Source organism: Apteryx mantelli, chromosome 2 (assembly GCF_036417845.1).
Source record: "Apteryx mantelli isolate bAptMan1 chromosome 2, bAptMan1.hap1, whole genome shotgun sequence".
In the NCBI taxonomy this organism is placed as follows: domain Eukaryota; kingdom Metazoa; phylum Chordata; class Aves; order Apterygiformes; family Apterygidae; genus Apteryx; species Apteryx mantelli.
This window is the reverse complement of record NC_089979.1, coordinates 116,082,045-116,101,013: the sequence shown is the minus strand read 5'-3', so window position 1 is coordinate 116,101,013 and position 18,969 is coordinate 116,082,045. Positions and strand designations below refer to the sequence as shown.

The 18,969-nt window shown below is 40.4% G+C and overlaps 1 protein-coding gene across 1 annotated transcript in view; it reads left to right on the top strand.

Moving 5' to 3' along the window:
- ITPRID1 (ITPR interacting domain containing 1) overlaps nucleotides 1–15,154 on the top strand; it is a 34,204-nt gene extending 19,050 nt beyond the window's left edge. The window contains exons 7-12 of the mRNA XM_067292447.1: nucleotides 6,582–6,664; nucleotides 7,017–8,534; nucleotides 11,842–11,969; nucleotides 12,804–12,915; nucleotides 13,760–14,113; nucleotides 15,038–15,154. Of these exons, the coding sequence (XP_067148548.1) occupies nucleotides 6,582–6,664; nucleotides 7,017–8,534; nucleotides 11,842–11,969; nucleotides 12,804–12,915; nucleotides 13,760–14,113; nucleotides 15,038–15,100 (2,258 nt within the window). The 3' untranslated portion in view covers nucleotides 15,101–15,154. The remainder of the gene's footprint in view (nucleotides 1–6,581; nucleotides 6,665–7,016; nucleotides 8,535–11,841; nucleotides 11,970–12,803; nucleotides 12,916–13,759; nucleotides 14,114–15,037) is intronic.
- The last annotated feature ends 3,815 nt before the right edge of the window (nucleotides 15,155–18,969 follow it).

Here is an 18,969-nt window from a genome sequence, read left to right as displayed (position 1 = left end):
TCCCACAAAAGGAAAAGTATGCCTGAAGTCTTACCAGTGTTATCCAGGCTAACTGGAAGAAGAATATTCCAAACTGGGTGAGGGCTGGGGTAACTGAGTTTTGCTAAGGGTAAGGAAACCCTAAAGATTTCTGCTTATCTTGTAAGCTCTTTGGGGCATAGACTGTTCTTTTGTTTCATTCATATGCACCTGCCAGCTTGGTATGGCACAATTAATAACAGAATCTGGTTTATGTAGAGATTTTAAAAATATTTTTACCCATCACACTGTGTGAGATGTTTGGCACAAAACTCCTGTTCAAAGACAGCAAGGAATACACAAATTTCTTAGCTAAACTAGATTTTGAATAAGAATAGGACCCTTTGCTGTAGCTGCTGTATTTTGGAGTTTCATTATTTGCTTTCATATAATATGACTTTCTAATAGGATGATTTATCTAATTTTTGCTATAATGTCATTGAAAAATAAAATCTGCAGAAGGACACTGGTTAAAACTCTAGTTTGTGCAGGCCTTTGGAAACAAAATCTGTGGTTTATGTGCTGCTGCCATCTGGTGATCGTTTTCCTAAAATGCTGTGTATTACTGAGACCTAGTATAGGGAGAGATCACTCCTGCAGCATTACTCCAGTGAGAAGTAAGTATTTTTAGACTGATATCTCTTACAAGACAAGCTGTAGAACTGTACATTGTGTCTGGCTAGAAAAAAATATATAAACCAGATATTTCTTACCTCAGTTAGCTTGTTCATCATCATTTCTGCAATGAGGAAACTGAATCAGTACTATAGAAAGTTGTACAGAAATATTAAAAAAAAAGGACAAAGACTAGGCAGTCTCTTCTGGATTCCAGTGGCACTAAATCAAATGTTTATGTTCATAGTCAACAGTCAGAAATCCGTGCAGTTTTCTATGGGGGAGCTACCTCCTATATTAAGGGAAGACAGCACAGCTGGGTCAGGTATGCTGAGTATGAAGCAGATTTTCTGGAACATTGACACGGGATCAAGTTTTGTCACATACATGGGCACTGATTGTTCCCATGCTGACAAATGTACATTTATTTTTCTTCTGATTCACCAAAGTTCAGTGAGCTTTGGAAAGTCCCGTATTCTGGATAACATCATATACAAAGTGTTCTTGGTAGCTAATGCTACAAGTATATATTTTCAGTAGAGTTTTATTAGCTCTGAATATCCATATAGTGGATAGCTACCCAAAACAAACACATTTCTATTCTGAAAGTGCTCTTTGAAAATGCGTTTTTGAGTATTCTTTCTTGACCTATGACAGAAATTCTTGTTGGTTTTTTTTTTGTTTTTTTTTGCCTTGTGTGGTATTGCAAGGTTTGGGAGGATCAGCACCTGCACCGCTTCCATTCCCTTCTGCTAGAGCTGTAGTTCTGGGCAGCTTTGGTGGATGAAACATTTTTAATTTGTGATGCCTGTTTTTGAGAAGTAAATCACAGAACATCCAAGATGTAATTAAATATCTGTTTGGTTCTGGCACTTCCACAGACATGGTAGGACCTTCCCTCACCCCATCTCTTATTGCAGTGGTACTTCCATTCAACTGGACTTGTGGTTTTTTAGGCCCAGTTCAGTGAGGTACTTATGTGTGTATTTAACTCCAGGCCTGGGAATAGTTCTGTATGCATAGATTTAAGCCTGGACCTAATTTCTTTGCTGAATTTAGTATGAGTATTTAAGCTGTAATGATGCTAATGCCTTGAGAGTTTTGTGTGAGAGACTGCAAAATGCCTTTGTTTATACAGCTAAGAGAATGATTCAGAATAAGTCCTTCAGCTTCCCCCCCCCCCCTTACAACATATCTGACTACATTGAAGTTCCTTTGCATTGTTTAGTCCCATGTATATTTTAGAAATACTTATCCATTTCAATGATGTCCAGGAACATTTAAATAACTACAGAAATATTTAAAATGTGAACAGCATTTCTAGGCTGCAATTGACCATTCTGTTTCTCCTATGTTAGGATGAGCAGCCCAAATTTAAAATTTAGATTTCCACAAATGTTCTTGCATTTGAAATTTTTGTGCCCAAGCTTTTCCATACTCAAAAGATGTAGAAAACGAGCATTGAATTAAATTCATCAACATTAATGTAATTCAAAAGACATGCAAAATGTGATATTATTTATAAGCAATGTAGTAGTCCTCAAGGCATCTTTTGTGGGTTGCAAGTATTCTCTAGGCTGGAAACTATAAAGAGATTGTGCTGTTTGCAGCCAAGTCAACAGAAAACCAGCTGCAGAGTTTTCAGAGGAACCCAGAACTGCACTCCAGCACTTAATTTTTACTAATTAGAGAATATCCCTTCTTTAGCGATAAACCTAGGAGCCCAATAGTTTCTGAAAGTTCCTGCACTGAAAGCTGCTGAAAATGGAAGCCACTGTATCTGCATGCAAATAAGCAGAGAAAGAGAGTCTCTTAATGAAACTGGGCTGATCAAATATAGGACTGGAGAACTTTGTGGGACTGGGAAGGCATATTCCTTCTTATATGAGCAGAAACCTGATTAATAAGTGCCTCTGACCTATTTTTATTTAAAATTCAGACAGAACAGAAATGGGATGCAGCAGCTAAACTATCCCAGTTCAATTAGCACAGAAAGGCGAAGAGCCAAGGTTTTGCTCACCAAGGTCTTCAGGGGCAATTCTCAGGTTTCCTTTTACCAGCATAGCCAGATGTACTCTCCGCACAGGGCCCAGAGTTGTAATTTTTAGCTCATAGATGAATGCTGGTCTGCGTCTCTACTTCTTCTCCAAACATACTTTATCTTCCCTTTGTGCAATACTCTGCATGTATTTGCAGAATCTCTACAGGTTCGTGTGTCTCCACACACTAGGAGAACTGAGTAGAGCTATATGAATAATGGATATTTCGGTTCAGTGGCTGAACCAAATGATAGGGGGAAAATGTGGTTTGGGTAGACTAGAAATTAAAACATTTTTGCTTAATGTTCAGGTGATTTAACCCATTTTTGCACCTTTCTGCTTCAAACTGAAAAAATGCAGTTGCTTTCAGAAAGAAAGCACATTTGAAAGCGAAAGGCAGGAGCATTTAAAAATGTCAAAATGAATTACGTAAATTTTGTTGACCTTTCTCCCTCCCATCTTTTTGGCCAACTTGTATCCCACCCAAAGCCAGTCTTCCAGTTTCTAGAAGGTTTTAGTGCATCTAAACATGAGTAATTGTCATTGTGAAGAAGTTGTGTCCCTACCCCCACAGATACAGGTGACCTCAGCAACTGCTGGGAGTGCTTTAGATGCTAATCCGTATTGTGTCAAACTGCCACCAGCATACAGTCTGGGCATTTTCAGAAACCTGGTAGTTAGAGGAATTTGTGCCAGGAGGTGTAGAAAAGGCCTGCTTTGGACCTGCACAAAGAGCTGATCTCCTAACAGAAACTCAATCTATGGTTATCCTCACTGGGTGTTACAGCTGCCAAGACAAACTATACTGTTACCACTGGCAAACAATTAACGTTATTGAAAAATTCACGCAGGAAGAAACTCTGTTCCTCATCAGGACAGCATCAGGTATGGTCTAATTTTCAGGCAGCATGATCTTCCTTCCCAGCACAGCACTTTGCATTTCTCCCAGGCATTTGTTGTTTAACCTGAAGTCCTTTTGGGAGTACTTTGATAATCTCTTCATAGGATTTTACCTCACCTTGAGTTGAAGGGCCATATTCGTTTTTACTAAGTCTTTTTCTTTTTTATTCAGACGTCCACTGAAATCAAGGGAATTTTGACTGACTTTGAATGAAGTGAATGTTTCAAAGTTAGAGGAATACAAAGGAGAAAATCTCATCTTTTAAAAAACACTTATCCTCATGTGTGTATCTTCTACAGTGCCTGGCACATTGGGTAGGATCTGGCACATCAGTGTGGGATCTAATGATTAAATTAGGCATCTGAATGTAGTTGGAAAAGATCCACAACATGGGCCCTTAGAGACGTTGCTTTGCACTGACCATATAGGGAATTTAAGCCTTTATTAGAGGAGGACTAGTTCATTAGACACCTAGTATGTAGGTGCATGCAATTTAGATGCCTAACTTCGATGAAGCTGATTTCACCATCAGTGATTTGATTGAACTGTGCTTAACATGGTTCTCCTACTAAATATTTCTTCTCTTTTACAGGTTTCTATTTTGATTACATTAAAACTGTAGAAGCTGGATTCATACTCAGAATGGTCATTAAGTCCTTTCATATTACTATTTTTAAATAAACACACAGCCACCCTTTCAGAGTGGTTCGAGGCATAATTTATGTACATACTTTGCACAGTTAATTGATAAGAGTCATGAAAGCCAGGCACACGTCACATTTACTTCCAGGGGAAGTCCAAGGAGACACATGGATGTCTTTCTATAGCCTGATTGTAATGATATTAACTTGACCTGCAGACTTTTAATTCAGTCTTTTATGTTTCTCATTTTGCCTAATGATCAGCCCAGAGTCCATTGCCTTGTATATTTTGGGTAGTGCTCTAGCTAGTGTGTGAATATAAACATTGACTGAAAGGCTGCATGGTTGCAATACACAAACACAATTGACTGTGTAGTTTGAATAGATCAATCACATTTATTGTAATAAATGAGTCAGATCTGCTTATAATTGTCTGATTTTGACCCGGTCAGAAGGTGAATTCTAACAGCACTAATCTTCCATTAAAAGTTAAGGGGTTTTTTTTCCCCCCTATATCTAATTTCCAGTAGCATCACTGCTATTTTGGTGTCCTGCATGTCTCAGAAGAAAATCAGGCATGTTAAAACCCTAAGCAAACAGATAACAGTCTTCTAATTCTGCAAACTTCAAAACTTAAAGGTCAATTGTTATGACTATTGTATCCCATAATGGAGGGCCTTTCTCTTATAGGGTATTATTTTGAGTCTAGAAGTGGTTGGAACTACAGCAACTGAAACATTTCTTTTTTTCAAAAATTTTCTAAGCCTTTAACTGTTTCTTCATTTTTATGTATGAAAGACTACAGGTCAGACTGACATACTGGAAGCAACAGCTGGCTAAGATGCAAAGGGTAATTGTAACAGCTTTAAAAAAAGTTTAGAGAATCTGTAGAGCAGTTTCCCTGGGGGAGAAAATGAACCATGATGTTGTTTGTGGGAAACTGCAAGGATGAGTTTTGAGACCACCCACAAAACAAGCATTTTTCAGCAGCAGAGCTGCAAATGATGAGATGTGTGAGATGGGGATGGATTTCTCATTTGAAATAGGAAAGTGAGTGACTGATGTGCTGATGGCAATACCAGGATTGACAATGCAAAAAATTCATTTCAAATACATAACATGCGATCTGGTTTTGGTTCTACAATTGCTGCCTGTAAATAGATAAGAAACTGTGTGATTTTCATTAATAGTTGTCCAAGGTAGATTTAATAAAGTCAATAGTCTGTCAATGTGAATAGACATTTTTTGTATTTCCTAATCCCACTAGTAAGAAGTAATAATTCAGGTCTCAGAACTGCTTGGTGAATTGTCATATTTTCATGGATATAACCAGCAGAGAAAAAGCCTTAGGATTCAACAGCAGTTTTAAATGTAAGTAACAAGAGAGGAAGTGTACCCAGCATATCTCAGTCTCTGCCCCTTTCCTTCCTTTCCCCCAAGAGCCTCCCTCTTTCTGCTTCCCCCGGCTCTACCAAAACTCTACCTGGTTTTGTGCCAAATATCTGAGAATGAGGGCATTATATGAGGGTGAAGATTATCTGAAAATGCAGGTTTTCCAAAAGCTGAGAGTTACTGGGGTGTGCAGGATAACTGAAGGTTTACTCTCAAGCACTTGTGCTTTTAAAGGGGATTGGCTTATATTCATTTAATTAGATAGCTGATGGTGAGGAATTTGTTTTAATTCCAAAGGTTAGGGTAAGAGGTGACTGAGCTAGAAGGGAAGATGATGTGGTTGCTAGATTAGGAACCTCTGGAGTAGATGTGCAATGTCTTCCCCTTGCCTTTATGTCTTGGTATGCAACCCTGTATCATCTCTGCTTGTCACTGTAATTTCCTATTGCACCCTGAGGTAAAAACTCAGCAAAGATGATACAAGGTGTCTCAGAGTAGAGACGAACTGATCTAGGGCAAAGACAAGGGCTGCTCCTCTTCCTTGCAGGAATCACCTGGATGAATGAAGCCGTTGAAACTGCGTAGGTGAGCAGCGTGAATGAGATTTGGTCTGAGCCAGTTCCAACAATAAGCTGTCAGAAGTCAACATTTTTAGCACAATAGTTGGCTGCTTTACAGGTTATGTTGTGCCTGTTGTGCAGATAAGTCAAAAAATGAAATATGCAGTTGTTGATCATACTGGAGGATAACTCAATACCCAGCATCACTCTCAGTAGCTACCCTGAGCACATTTTGTTATTTGTTCTGGTTGTAGCAAAATTGCTGGTTTCTGGGGAATAGTGCCAGGATCAAGAATATTTCTAGAAATGGAAAGTACACTTAAAGTGCACCTGCTTAGGTGTCTGTTTGTTTTGGCCTAGTATTGCTTTCTATCTTTCTCTCTAATTTTTCTCCTCCTTTTGTTTTTCTCAACAGAGGTGATGGTGACAAGAACAAATAGCTGCCAGTCAGACAGCAGTGGGTTTATGGAGGAGCTGCCAGAGCCTTTAGTTTTGCAAGTAAGAGATGAACAATGGTCTTCAGTAGGTCTATGAAAACTCTGTAACCCTGGCAAAAGTAACATAAAAAATCATGGATTCATGAAAGCTTCATGAAAGTCACCACAGTAGCATAGGATTTTGCAAGGTTGCAGGCATTAGATAAGAAATATTACAAGAATCTTTGATTATTTGCTTCCTTTAGTATTTATAGATATTTACAGATGTATTTAGAGATGCCCTCTCTACCCAGGGATGGTCAGGGCATAATAGTGGTGGGAAAACTAGTGTGATAGAACAAGTGTAATATTTCAGTGCCTTCTTTTCTTTTCTTTTCTTTTCTTTAGTTTAGTTTAGTTTTGTTTTTTTCCAGAATGCATCTTTGTCAGGAAAGATAAATCTTAGCTCTGATACCCACAACCACCGAACAGCTCTGTCATATAGGGCAGAGCTTCCTGTGTTAAATCAGGATTTTCAACAAAAGCCAGAAGATTGTGTTGCTAAGGCCTTCATGACAGATTGCAAAAGGATTTTGACAGTATCTAGACCAATGAGAGTGTGCAGTGACCAGGGAGGAGAAACTTCTCTTCTACTAACTGCAGAAGATTGCCAGCATCAGGCCTGTAATGCTGGGCCACAGAATTTTGTCCAAGAAATGTTATGTGACATGGACAAGAGAGAAGAGAAAAGTGAAAGAAAGCAACCAGAAAGAGAGGAGCGCATAAAAGAGTATACTCCTTGCTTTCAGACTGATAAACAGGATGAAGGAGATCCTGTTTCCTCAAAATTTGATTGTCAATTATATTTCAGTTCAGGCCATAAAAATGCAAATGCAACCTTCACTGAACGAAGTGACACTAACCCTGAGATTGCCGGTGAGAGCAAAATCAGAATTGTAGAAGAAAGTGAGAGGTGCCTGACAGAAAAGGACGTTGGAGTTGCATGTCATGAAAATGTCCAGGGAGGCCGTACAGAACATGTAAAAGGAGAGTGGTGGGGAATGGAAGCGGTCAGTGAAGATGGTACCCCTCTTGCAGTGAGTGAGGTGACAAATGGGCAGAAGTTCTGCAAAACGGATGTTGATTCAAGAAATACAAGGTTCTCTTTTGAAAGAGGGCTCCCAAAAACTCTCTGGCAGGGCCGAGCAGTGCACAGTGAAAGCAGTGCTATTTCAAGCAGTTCTCCTCAAATACCTCAGAGCCCTCTCTCCCGCCTAGCAGAAGGGCCTGGGTTAAGTTCTTCTGAAGATAAAGAGACTTGTAGTATAGGAGAGATATTATGTGCTAACAAATCAGTAAAGGAAAGCACTGTCCAGAACAGTGAAATGAATGCTAGTCCTCTGAAATCTGTTACTGTCCAGATGTCTTCAAGGCTGGATTTTACTTCGAAGATGAAGTGTGCAGGGCAAAATGCTCCTCTCAATGAGAGCCCTGCTGGGGACAGCCCTGTGGACTCCTCTGAGGTGTTAGCTCACTGCTCTGAGGGTGGTTGGCTCAGCCGGTGGGGCCCTGGGGCTTCAAAGGACAGCCTGAAGCAGACCACTGAAGCCTCCGGTCAAACCGACATCCCTGCCAGGAAAACCAGGCAGCTACCCCTGCTTCCTCCACCCTGTCACCACCTCATAAAATCAGCCTCTCTTGACACTGTGCTTTGTGGCAAATATGGGTCGCACTATAAGAGTGAAGCATCTGGTGCCTGGGGTGCCCAGGGCTGTCACTGCTGTCTCTGCTGCCACTGCTGCTGCTGCCACTGCTGCTGCCTGAGGACCTTCCCTACAGCCGTTTCTCCCCAGCGCACTGTGGGTTGCTATTCAAACCAAGCCGCCATGGAGCTGCAGCTTTGGAAAACACTGACACTCCTACCGGAAACTGCAATGAGAAATGTCTCTCCGGTAAGTATGTTTCTTCCTATAATAGTATGTGGAAGGCTGGCACACACATGTGCTAAATGCATATGCTGCCTTTCCCTTTCCACTCCTGTTGTGCTTGTTGCTTTAGTTAGGTGTATCTTGGGAACTTACTGAGAAAAATGAATTGGGAAATAGGCATTCCCTTCTGGACAAAGATGGCAAACACATCTGTGTTTGCTGTTTTGTTAGGCTCCTTATTTTAATAACATATGTACATCTGTTCAGCTCAGTCTTAAAATGGTTAAAGTGAATTGGGCAATAAAGCTCACTGGTCAAATGAAGAACTAAGAGTCAGCTTACAGAATCAGGTTCAATAAGTTCCTGCGAATCAGCTGAGTTACCTTAACTGAATAACTTATGGGACTGCAGAAAATGCAAGGCTGTATGATTTAATGCAATCCTCTTTCTTTTACTCTGAGGTAATTGAGGTTGAATTACTTCATGTCTGTCAAAGACCAACTGTGCACATCCAGACACATACCACAACCCAAACTGCTCTAAATTCAGTGAATTGTGACTTCTTAGAATCTAAAGAGATCTGATCATAATAGAATAAGAAGCTTTCGTTAAAGTTGTGCTTAGATGCATATTTGCAATAAAAGCACAGATAGTAAAAAGTCACCAGATTTTTATTTCATTGCCATCGCAGCATTGCTGAGAGTTCCCAAAAGTTTTGAAAGAATGTGGTTTGGGGGGAAGAGAGCAGGGAAAGGAGTCAGGAATGGCTTTTGTGTCCTGAGAAAAATGTGGATTTGAGCTGCATATATCCTGCTGATTCACAGGAGTTTCAATTTTTCCTCTTCCCTTTGTGCTTCATAAGAAAATGAAACTTGAAATATTTACATACTGGGGAAGAAAATGTTCACATACAGGTTCCAGAAAGTGAAACTGGTGAGTTTTATGCTGTCACATCGTTGAATATAGAAATCTGCAATGTCTTTTCTTTGATCAGTATGTGGCAAGACAGGTATTTTTCTAGATACCTTGCTATTGCCACAAGATGGCAGTGAATCAGTACCTTATGGCAGACTTGGAAGCCTTTTCTGATTGATTGACTATTATTTTATCCCTCCTCTGACAGGGGCTAATGGTGATTTTTCTTCTGTAGTTTGTGGACAGGGAGTGTGGGAGGAGCAGGCTTCTCACTGTAACATTATCCAAGATCTGTTCTTTGAGATACAACTCCACATCCAAGCTACTGTGCGGTAGGTGAGGCCGTGAATTTACTGATTACTAGTCACTCTTCAGAGATTACTCCCATGCCTACTTTGTACTTTGCTTATACATACTTCTTTTACTGAGAGAAGCCCTCTCAGATTACTTCCCATTTACCAAGAGCATGCATGAGGAGTGCTACCACTGCAGAGCAACTGTTAAACAGTAAATTTACCTTATTTACATATATCTTATCTTAGATGAGGTCTTGCCTGAAAGCAGTCCTGGTACAGTTAGTTTCCCCTCTGCCCCTGCTGAACCTAAACTTTAAATAAATCTATGTGATTATGTGCTCTGAGATATGTGCCAGAGGAGCTGCCCTTACCTCATCCACAAGGGTGATCATGACATTTTATCAAACCTACCCACGTTGTGCCTCTTGGATCTTTCGCGTAACACTGTGATGTTTTCCAGTTGTTTTCTCTGAACATTGTGGAACCACCTAGAAATTGGTCTGTGGCCCATTTACTTCTTCCTAGTGACCAGAAGGACAGGAGCTCTTCAGGCCAACTTAGGCATGCTTTCTTGAGGGTCAGAAGTCCTCTTTCTGCTCAGATTTGGCAGCAGTGAGAAGAAATCATAAATCCCATGTGGATGTGCTGCTCACTAGCACCCCAAGCACTCCCACCTACGAGTAGCCAAACTTTCTGAGGATCAAAACTAAAGACTGTGGAGTGTGTGTGTGTCAGGGGCAGGGGGAGGAATAAGCAATCAGCCACCACTTGGTTTGAAGGTTCACATAACAAATCTGATTGCCTGAATGGGATCTGCAATTGCTGACCTGACCTGCAGTGTTAAGAAAACTAGTTGTGATCGATGTAGAGTGGAGACTGAGCACAGTCAGCTCTGCAGTCACAGGACTGGCCCTGTGACCCTCTGATGGAGCATATTACTAGCGGGACCCATACGAGTCTAAAAGCATGCCGTCTTCCCTATCTGGAAATTACCCCTGTCAAAACAACTACCAGTCTCTGATTAGCCATTTTTGATCCTATCCCAAGGCTGTTGGAGCTAGATTTTTCATTTACTGTTAAGGGACTGTTTATCTCTGTGTCACACACATCAGCAGGGTGCCTGATATAGTAGCTGCATTGAAATGGGGATTGAGAATGGGGTTTCTCAAATGCACTGAGGGCATCTTTTGCCCTCTAGTTGAAGCTGGTGCCCCAATAGGGATGGCTTCCTTGCATTTCAGGCTTTGGTGGGATTAAGAGGCAAATTCTTGCACACAAACATGATGAAACCATCAAAGCACGTGATTCCAGGGATCCAAAGAGATCGGGCAGTTTCATGCTTTGCACATGTAGTTCTTGTTCCCTATCAATTACAGTGGTCAGCAGTGGAGTGCAGGTTTCTACACTGTCTTCTCATGGCTTATGAGACCAAAGCCTTCCAACATAGGAACATCCCAAACATCTACTTGCACTGTAGATGTCTACTTCTGGATGAGAAAAATTGCTTCCTTGCAGTACTTGGATGTACATCTGTTGTGGTAAATATCTGCGCTTGGTTAGATGAATCCAAATCCAGCTTTCCAAGTGGTATCAGCTGAAAATGTATCAGTGTAATACTTAGCAGAACCCATCATGGAAAGCACTTTTTCTTCTTATAGTGCTTATACATCCTCTTCTTCTTTTTCTTTTCCAAAAGGGTTTCTAACTTCTAATGGACAGTTATTTAACCTATCATTAATCAAGAACAACTCATTCTGCTAAAATATAACAACTGACGCCACTATGATAGCGTCAGAATTTGGTCCATTGTGTCAGGTCTTTGATCAAAGTCCTTTTCTTCTTCAGTGCTAAAAATGAAATTCTCCCTGACTTCAGTAGGGTCAGGACTTCATTCAAAATGATTTAAGAAAAAAGGTGATGACTGGGGTGCATGTAATGCACCCAGAGCAAACTCACAGGACATGCCATCTGGACTTTCATGGTAGCTGCTCACAGAGTCCCAGCTGTGCAGTTAAGAAAAGGACCCATACCATTTGGACCATCAGCTTCAAACACATCCAAACATGGAAGTGCTCAAAGGCAAGTTGTAAAGTGGGGTCTCTTTTTGCTTTTCTGTATAGTGTACCATCCATGAAATAGAAGTAATGAAGAACTCCTGCCAGCAGTTCCAGGAGAAGTTGGATGAGATTGAGCAGCACCTGACCGAACAGCAAGCTCTGTTTTCCAGTGCTCTGCCAGACGAAGGAAGGTAATGAAAGCACGACACACTTACCTAAATCCAAAGCTAGCAACAGCAACATGGGCACACGCGATGTGTCTAGACACGTGTGCTACCACAATGTTCTTGGTCAGTAAGATGCAGTTGTGGGCATCCTGCAGGTGGAAGAGAAATTTATTTTGGTGTCATATTCGCCCCGAAGAAAGTACGGCTTCTCTCTACACTGTTCAGGGCTTCTAGCATTTTGAAGTGGAAGATTGCTCCACAGATGTAGGCTAGATTTTTAGTATGAAATTGTTGTGTTTTAATAGCAGTAGGAATGCAGGAACAGGTCTCATATGGCTGGAGCTCAGTATCGCAGATGAATACAAGATTGGGGGAGGGAAGCAGACTGATCATTGATCAGAATCTGTGCCAGATCGGTCCCTTTAAACCATGTTCTTAGTGCTCATGATTAATGGGGCAATGATGCAGGATAATTTGGACTAGCTCTTCATGGACTCAGCCCAAGTTCACAGTGATTATTAAGAAACCTCATATATATAAAAGTTACTAGAGAGCTTCCAGTCTTGAATTGGCCTTAAAGTAGGACATTTATGCAGTCTTTGTGCTGGTAATAAATCAGAACTAATAAATCTACCCAGACTCAAGTTGGTTCTGTGACTACAACATGCTAAATCTTCCAATCAAAGGACTGGGAGTTGAATGGGCAGAGGCCATTATTCATTATTTTGTAAGCTATTCTGTGATCATGGGTAAAAACAAGACAGCAACAGTGAGAGAGAGATGGGTGTTATGCTGGGGCTGAGGAAGAAGGGGGTGTTTGCTGCTCTCATAAGTGTGTTTTTGCTGCTGTCCCTACAGAGAGGAAAGGAGACACCTGCAACTCTTAAGACGAGCTGTTCGTCAGGAGGTTGCAGAGCTGGAATTTTGGCTGAATGATCGGGCTTTCCAGGTCAGGGAGGGCATTCTCATGGTACGTTGCAGAAGTCACTACTCTGGGGTCATGAGGGGAGAGTTAAAGTCTGTCTGCTACTAAGTACTTGAAGTGTTAAGGCTGAAATGAATAAACCTTGCAGTACCAAAAAGAGGAGGTTTCCTGTCAACAGATTTACAGTGTATGTCTTTGACCCTCTTGCTCCTTGGCTATGTTGCTTGGGCTTACCCACTGAGGAAAAGCAACAATATTTATAAAAGTGACCATATTCTGCTCTGCTCTGAAAAGGTCATTTGGTTTTCAGAATAAAATGGCAGGCAGTTGGCCCACATTATTTATAATAAGTGGTTACTGGTGTTGGCTCTTTTCTGCACCAGCTCCCCACTTGTTGAGGAAAAGTAAGGAAATGATCATCAGGAGACTAGTTCCTTATCTTTGATTTTTCCTGGAGAAGCTTGGGTTAGAGCAGCAGAGAAAGAGCAGCAGACTACAGAAGTCCTCAAGGAGCCTGGCTGTACCACAGTATCTCCTCCAGTCTTCAATGGGAATCTCCTCCAGGAAGAATCCATTTCACAGTACAATACCTAAATGATTCAAAGTGCTGGTCATACACTAGTGAATGAGGGTGAAGACTGCAACAACTGCTGAAAAAGAAGTCCATTTGCAGATTTCCCTGTAGCCAGTTACTATCTGTTGGAATAAAATGGTCTTTGAACTTTTCTCCTACTTTTTATGGCAGCATCTCATTTGACAAATATTGCATGTCTTCTTTGGACCAAGAATAAGAAGCAGGCATGCTTCATATACTCTTGTGTATCCTGCTTGATTCCTTTTATTATATTTTTATTACTGCAATATGCTTTTCCTTCTATTTTCTCTGCAGCAGCTGGACCAATTACTAGTAGAACAATCCCATCTGTTTTCAGAGCTTGGACTCTCTGATTGGAAGGAAGAAAGAAATGCCCAGAATAAACAAGAGTTTCCAGATGCTGCTGAAACTGTGCATCCTAGAAGTGGGTGCTCAGAAATGGTACTCCGAAGAGCTCCTATCAGAAGCACAACAGCAGCAGGATCTCTCCCCACTTTGCAGCCAGGGACACCCATAATGCAGTTTCCTACCAGGACAACACTTGAGCCAAATTCAGCTGAGTCTGACCCACAGGAGCTCTCCACCAGTAAAAAGGAAATAAAAGGACCTCCCCAGCCAAAAATGGACTTTAAGGCCTTTATACACAATGTAAGAACCTGTTTTATTCTCACCCCCAAGGTTTTAAGTGGAAGGGATCACTGACCTGCGATGCAGTTATACTATTATGTATCTCACTGCCATAGCCAAGATCAGGAGCCTTTCCTGCTAAGCAATGTATTCATCCTAAGGGATAGAGCCCATGTACCAGAGAGCTTTCAGTCTGCATAGACAAAGCAGTCAAAGGCTGGGACTGAACCTGCTTTGATATATCTCAGTAAGTTGGTGGCAATGGCCCAGATGCTCCAGAGAGAAAGACATATAAATACATGGATGGTATCTGCATGGCTTGCTTGAACTTTGAACACAACTGTTTGAGTAATTGGTGCATTCACCCCTCTCTCCCAGTGTGAAATTAGTAATTTATGTCTTCAATTTGCAAAGCCAATTAGCTGGTTCTACAAGGGCAGTAAAGGCAGTGAAATGGAAGGTTTGTTGTTTTTCTGAAGAAATTTAAAGTCAGCATTTCTGACTGATCTGATCCAACAATGTAATCATAAAAAAAAATTGTCTGCCTTTCTGTATATAAAATGTGTCTGAAAGACCATACTTTAATGGTTTCTTTCATCTAAAAGTGTGGGCCATCCTTTAAATGATTGATCATTCTCTTAAGTGAACAGTTAGGGTCAAATTTGGCATGAAATTCTTGAAAAGACCCCTGGAGGGAATGTTCTTTAATGTAGCCTCATATCACTTTCCTGATTTATGTTGGTATTATCATTGATACCACCAAGCAGAATCAGGTTCCTTAGTGCACATTTCAAAGAATGAGAACAATTGCTAGTTAGGAACAAAGAACTAAAATTTTTCAATTCTTGTTTTGTGAACTTCTGCACCCATTTTTTTCCAAAACTAATCTTGGTCATTCTCTCAACAGACTAACAAAATAATACTTTTTTCCTTTTTCTTTTCCAGTTGAAGAAATCATTCCAAACTTCTCTGGGTAATGACTCAGCAGAAGGAAGAAACCGATGGTAGGCAGACTGATGGATTTTGTTTTTAATAGCTGTGGCTTTTTCCTGCAATACAGGAACAAACGAACAAAACTTTGCATTATAGAATGTTCTGATCACAGATACTGATTCTGATACTGATACAGATACTGATTCTGATAATTTGCAATGAGGTGACGGTCCAGAAAAGCATGCATTTTAAAAGATGTTTCAAAGAGAGGAACTATGTATTTTGCTAATGAGAGATTACAGAACTTATTACACTCCTCTTGTCCATCACAGTGGTTCTTCACAATGTCATTTAAAAGAAAAGGGGAGAGGGCCTATTTTTATGAAGAAACTTATGAACTTGCACTCAGCCTAGGAAATATCTCTAGAAGGTATTATCCTTATAGACTCTTATTTTAACACAGATCTTCAACCAGTATTAATTGTCAAGCCCAAACTGTCTTGTATAGTTCTAGACACTTCAGCTTTTATCTGACTACTGAAATCTAATCTACCTCTGACTAATTTTATGATGCCTGTATCTGCTGTCAGTATCAAATCAGAAGCTCACTGACAGTGTATGAAATGTCAAACACACCCTATGTTTAGTTAAACACTAAACTCTGACTGTGGATAGTCTCCTTGTTGTCTTCTTCATTTTCATATTTACTTCATGTAAATCTAATGGAAAAAAAAAAGAGAGACTAGAATTGCAAAATTGCCTACATTATAAACTTTGAACCTGAATCCTGGCTCTGTTTCCTGGGGAGTGTGCAGAACCTGAATTCATGCAGAAAAAGAGCTGAGAAAATACTTCTCTGATTTGGATTACAGCAAAGAAATTCAATTAGTTCATTTTCAAAGCAGCGCACTTTGTACTTCTGCTTTTAGCTTAGCACTTCCCTGATTGTGACATGTCCTACTGCCTTGCTTGTTTAATGCTCTGGAGGGAACTTAGGTGTCATTTAGGCTTTGTTGCTGCAAGTCACAGCTGTGTGAAGGTGCAAATAGAAGTAGCATTTGCACATGCAAGGAGAAAATGGAGTCAAACACGCAGAGCAGCCCTGAGGCTGCCTGCACCTCGATGCTTCCACAGATGTTCAGGGTAATAAAATGAGTGGGAGGAGAAGGGGAAAAACAGGAACTGACAAGATTCTCAACACCCTACTGGGCCATGAATTTTACTGAGTGAAATTTGCCCCTTCCTTGAGAGCCCTCATGGGATTTGTACACCACTTCCACACTACTAAGTGTTTAAGAGTTTATACTTCAAGATTTGTGGTTGACTCCTTTGAAGCTGCTGGGATTAATTATGACAATATCTCTAGGCAGAAAGGAAACAGGACTAAAACATCCCTTATGTAACTTTTTGGTGGAATCAACAATAAATTTGGCTTAGTATTTTTTTCTCTCCACTGGCTTATGAGCAAATAAAAGCATCACTACAGAGTGACTGAACGTGCACTTGCTGATGTTGTACCTCAGTTTATAGAGGAAGACAGATAAAGACCATGGTGAAGGATATAGAGTGATGCCAGTGCTGAAGACCTGGAAGAAAGGACTGTTAAGATGGTTCCTTACCTCACAAAGGCTGTGATTCCTCTCATTAAAAAAAAAAAAAATTTTTTAACTGCCACTGCAACAGGCTAGATAAAAGCTCTGTATGTATGTGATGTTAAAAACCGCTGTGTGCCTGTATATGTCCATGTATACAGATGACAGTAGTGGTAGATGACAGTTATTCTGGATTACAAAGACCACGTGAGCCCTGTGGCACCATTTGAATTCTACCATTTGTATTCTCAACTAGGATTGAATTTCACTCTTACTAATAAAACTTTACTGTTTGAATAGTCTTTAGATAATTGGTTTACGCAGTCCAGTTCCTCATTTCACTTTAATTATAAAATAATTTCATGCAAATTGTGCAGGAGATAGGGTTTCCCCAAATGCAACACTTAGACTTCCATAAATATATTGTTATTTTGAACCTGTTTGCATTTATGGTTAGATAAACTTTGAAGCAATACATGTTGTTTTAACAGTTAAGCTGCAATCTTGTAGCAATAAAAATGTACTAAGCAATGGGAAAGGGAAAAATCTTTTGACTACTCCTTGAGCACAAGAAGTGATATTTCGTTTCATAACTCCTTCAAGTATGTTACGAGGATGGCTGAATTGAGCCTATAATACTGCTATTGAAGATGGGAGAGAAAAGAAAACATGTGCCAATTTTGTGACCAAGGAAGTTTGGGATAGCACAGGTAAGCATAAGAATTTGGCTGTGTACCCACTTTTCCTTCTACTTGCAGTATTACCAGCCTTTTAAACTCTAGCATTTATTTTGCTTTAGGGCAGTCATAAGCAAATATGCTGGGAATCTTAGTGATAACTCCACAGAATTAATGAAATAATAATGTATCTGATTGAGTATCCTTTATCATCATTGCTCTACTTTACTTTAGCTAGAACCATACAAATTAGCTTGTGGGCTCACAAGACAGCAGACATATCTTGCGGGGGGCTGCATTGCTTAGCGCTAGGCAGTTTGCAAATTTGAAATCTGAGGAAAATTGACCTTGTGACATTGTGTGACTTAAAAAAAAGAAGAAGAAAAGGTAGGTGGAGAAATTGCAGTACTTTAGCTAGAAACTGTAGAAAATGCTTTTGATTTTGTTCACCATAGTTCTGTAGCAATTTGTGTCACTCGAATTTTACTTCTTCTGTCATTGTTTTTTGCCTTCATTGTCTTTCCCTGATGCCCAATAAATCTTTAAACCCTGAAGCTAAAAGAGGCTGCATTGTGCAGCAGCTTTGATATTGATTTTGCTAGATAGTATAAAATCCAGAGAGATAATCAGGAAATCCATCTACGGTACCCTGCCAAGGGCTCCCATTAGTTGCTTTACCAGGCATCAATTCAATAAACCCTGGAGGGCAGCACATGAATAAACATCAGAGCCTCTCTGGCATGTTAATGCATCAATCGCCTAATTGTCAATGCTGCCAACAGACTGCAAGAAAAGTAGTATCCTGGGATTTCAGCCCCTTCCAACTTCAAGTCCAAAGTAGATTTGACATTGGCTTAAAGAAGGCATCCTGGTGCATGGCACTGATGTACCCTTGGTCAGTCCCAGGACTTTGCACATGCAGGATTGGAATCTGTGTTTGAAAAAAAGTCACAAATCTTGGCCTCAAGCAATGAGAATAAGTTGGTCTTGAGCTGATAGACAGGAATGACTTTCTCTTCCAGGGCTGTCAGTTTGCCTGTGTGGCAGCAACCCTGGGTTGTATTCTTGGCTTTACCATGTGCTTTCCATGTGGCCAAAGCATTTTTTTTTTAACCCCATGGGGACCTTTATTCATGGCACAGCTTCTTTCTTTCTTATCTAATGAGATTTTAAATTCCTTGCAGAGAAGTTATTCTCTCATAATGTGTTCATACAGTGCCTGGCACAATAGGGGCCCAATATCAGTTGGGACCTCTGCTTGCTGCTGTGATAATAATTTTATGAGCAGCCTTTCATTAAGATCCATTGCTACTTCAGAAACAGCTGCAGTGTCAGTTTATAAGGCTGTTCACTGTTTTAACTCCCTCTGCTTCGGAAACAAGGCTTTGATCTTCCCCATAGAAATGGATATGGGTAAAAGAGGCTGAAGCATGAACAAAAATGCAATTTTCCTATCAAATGGGAAAACTCAGAATTAGAACATTTGAGACTTCCAGGAATTAAAGAGAACATGAAACAATGCTATCCTCACGTCACTGGAGAGATGCATTAGAATTCATCCATCTTCATTTCTTTCTTTTCCATTGTCTTTCAGTGGGCACATCACTCACTCAATTAGCACAGATCAAAGCTAGGAAGAGAGACACAGGTGTGTCCCATTGTGGCTATTCAACCT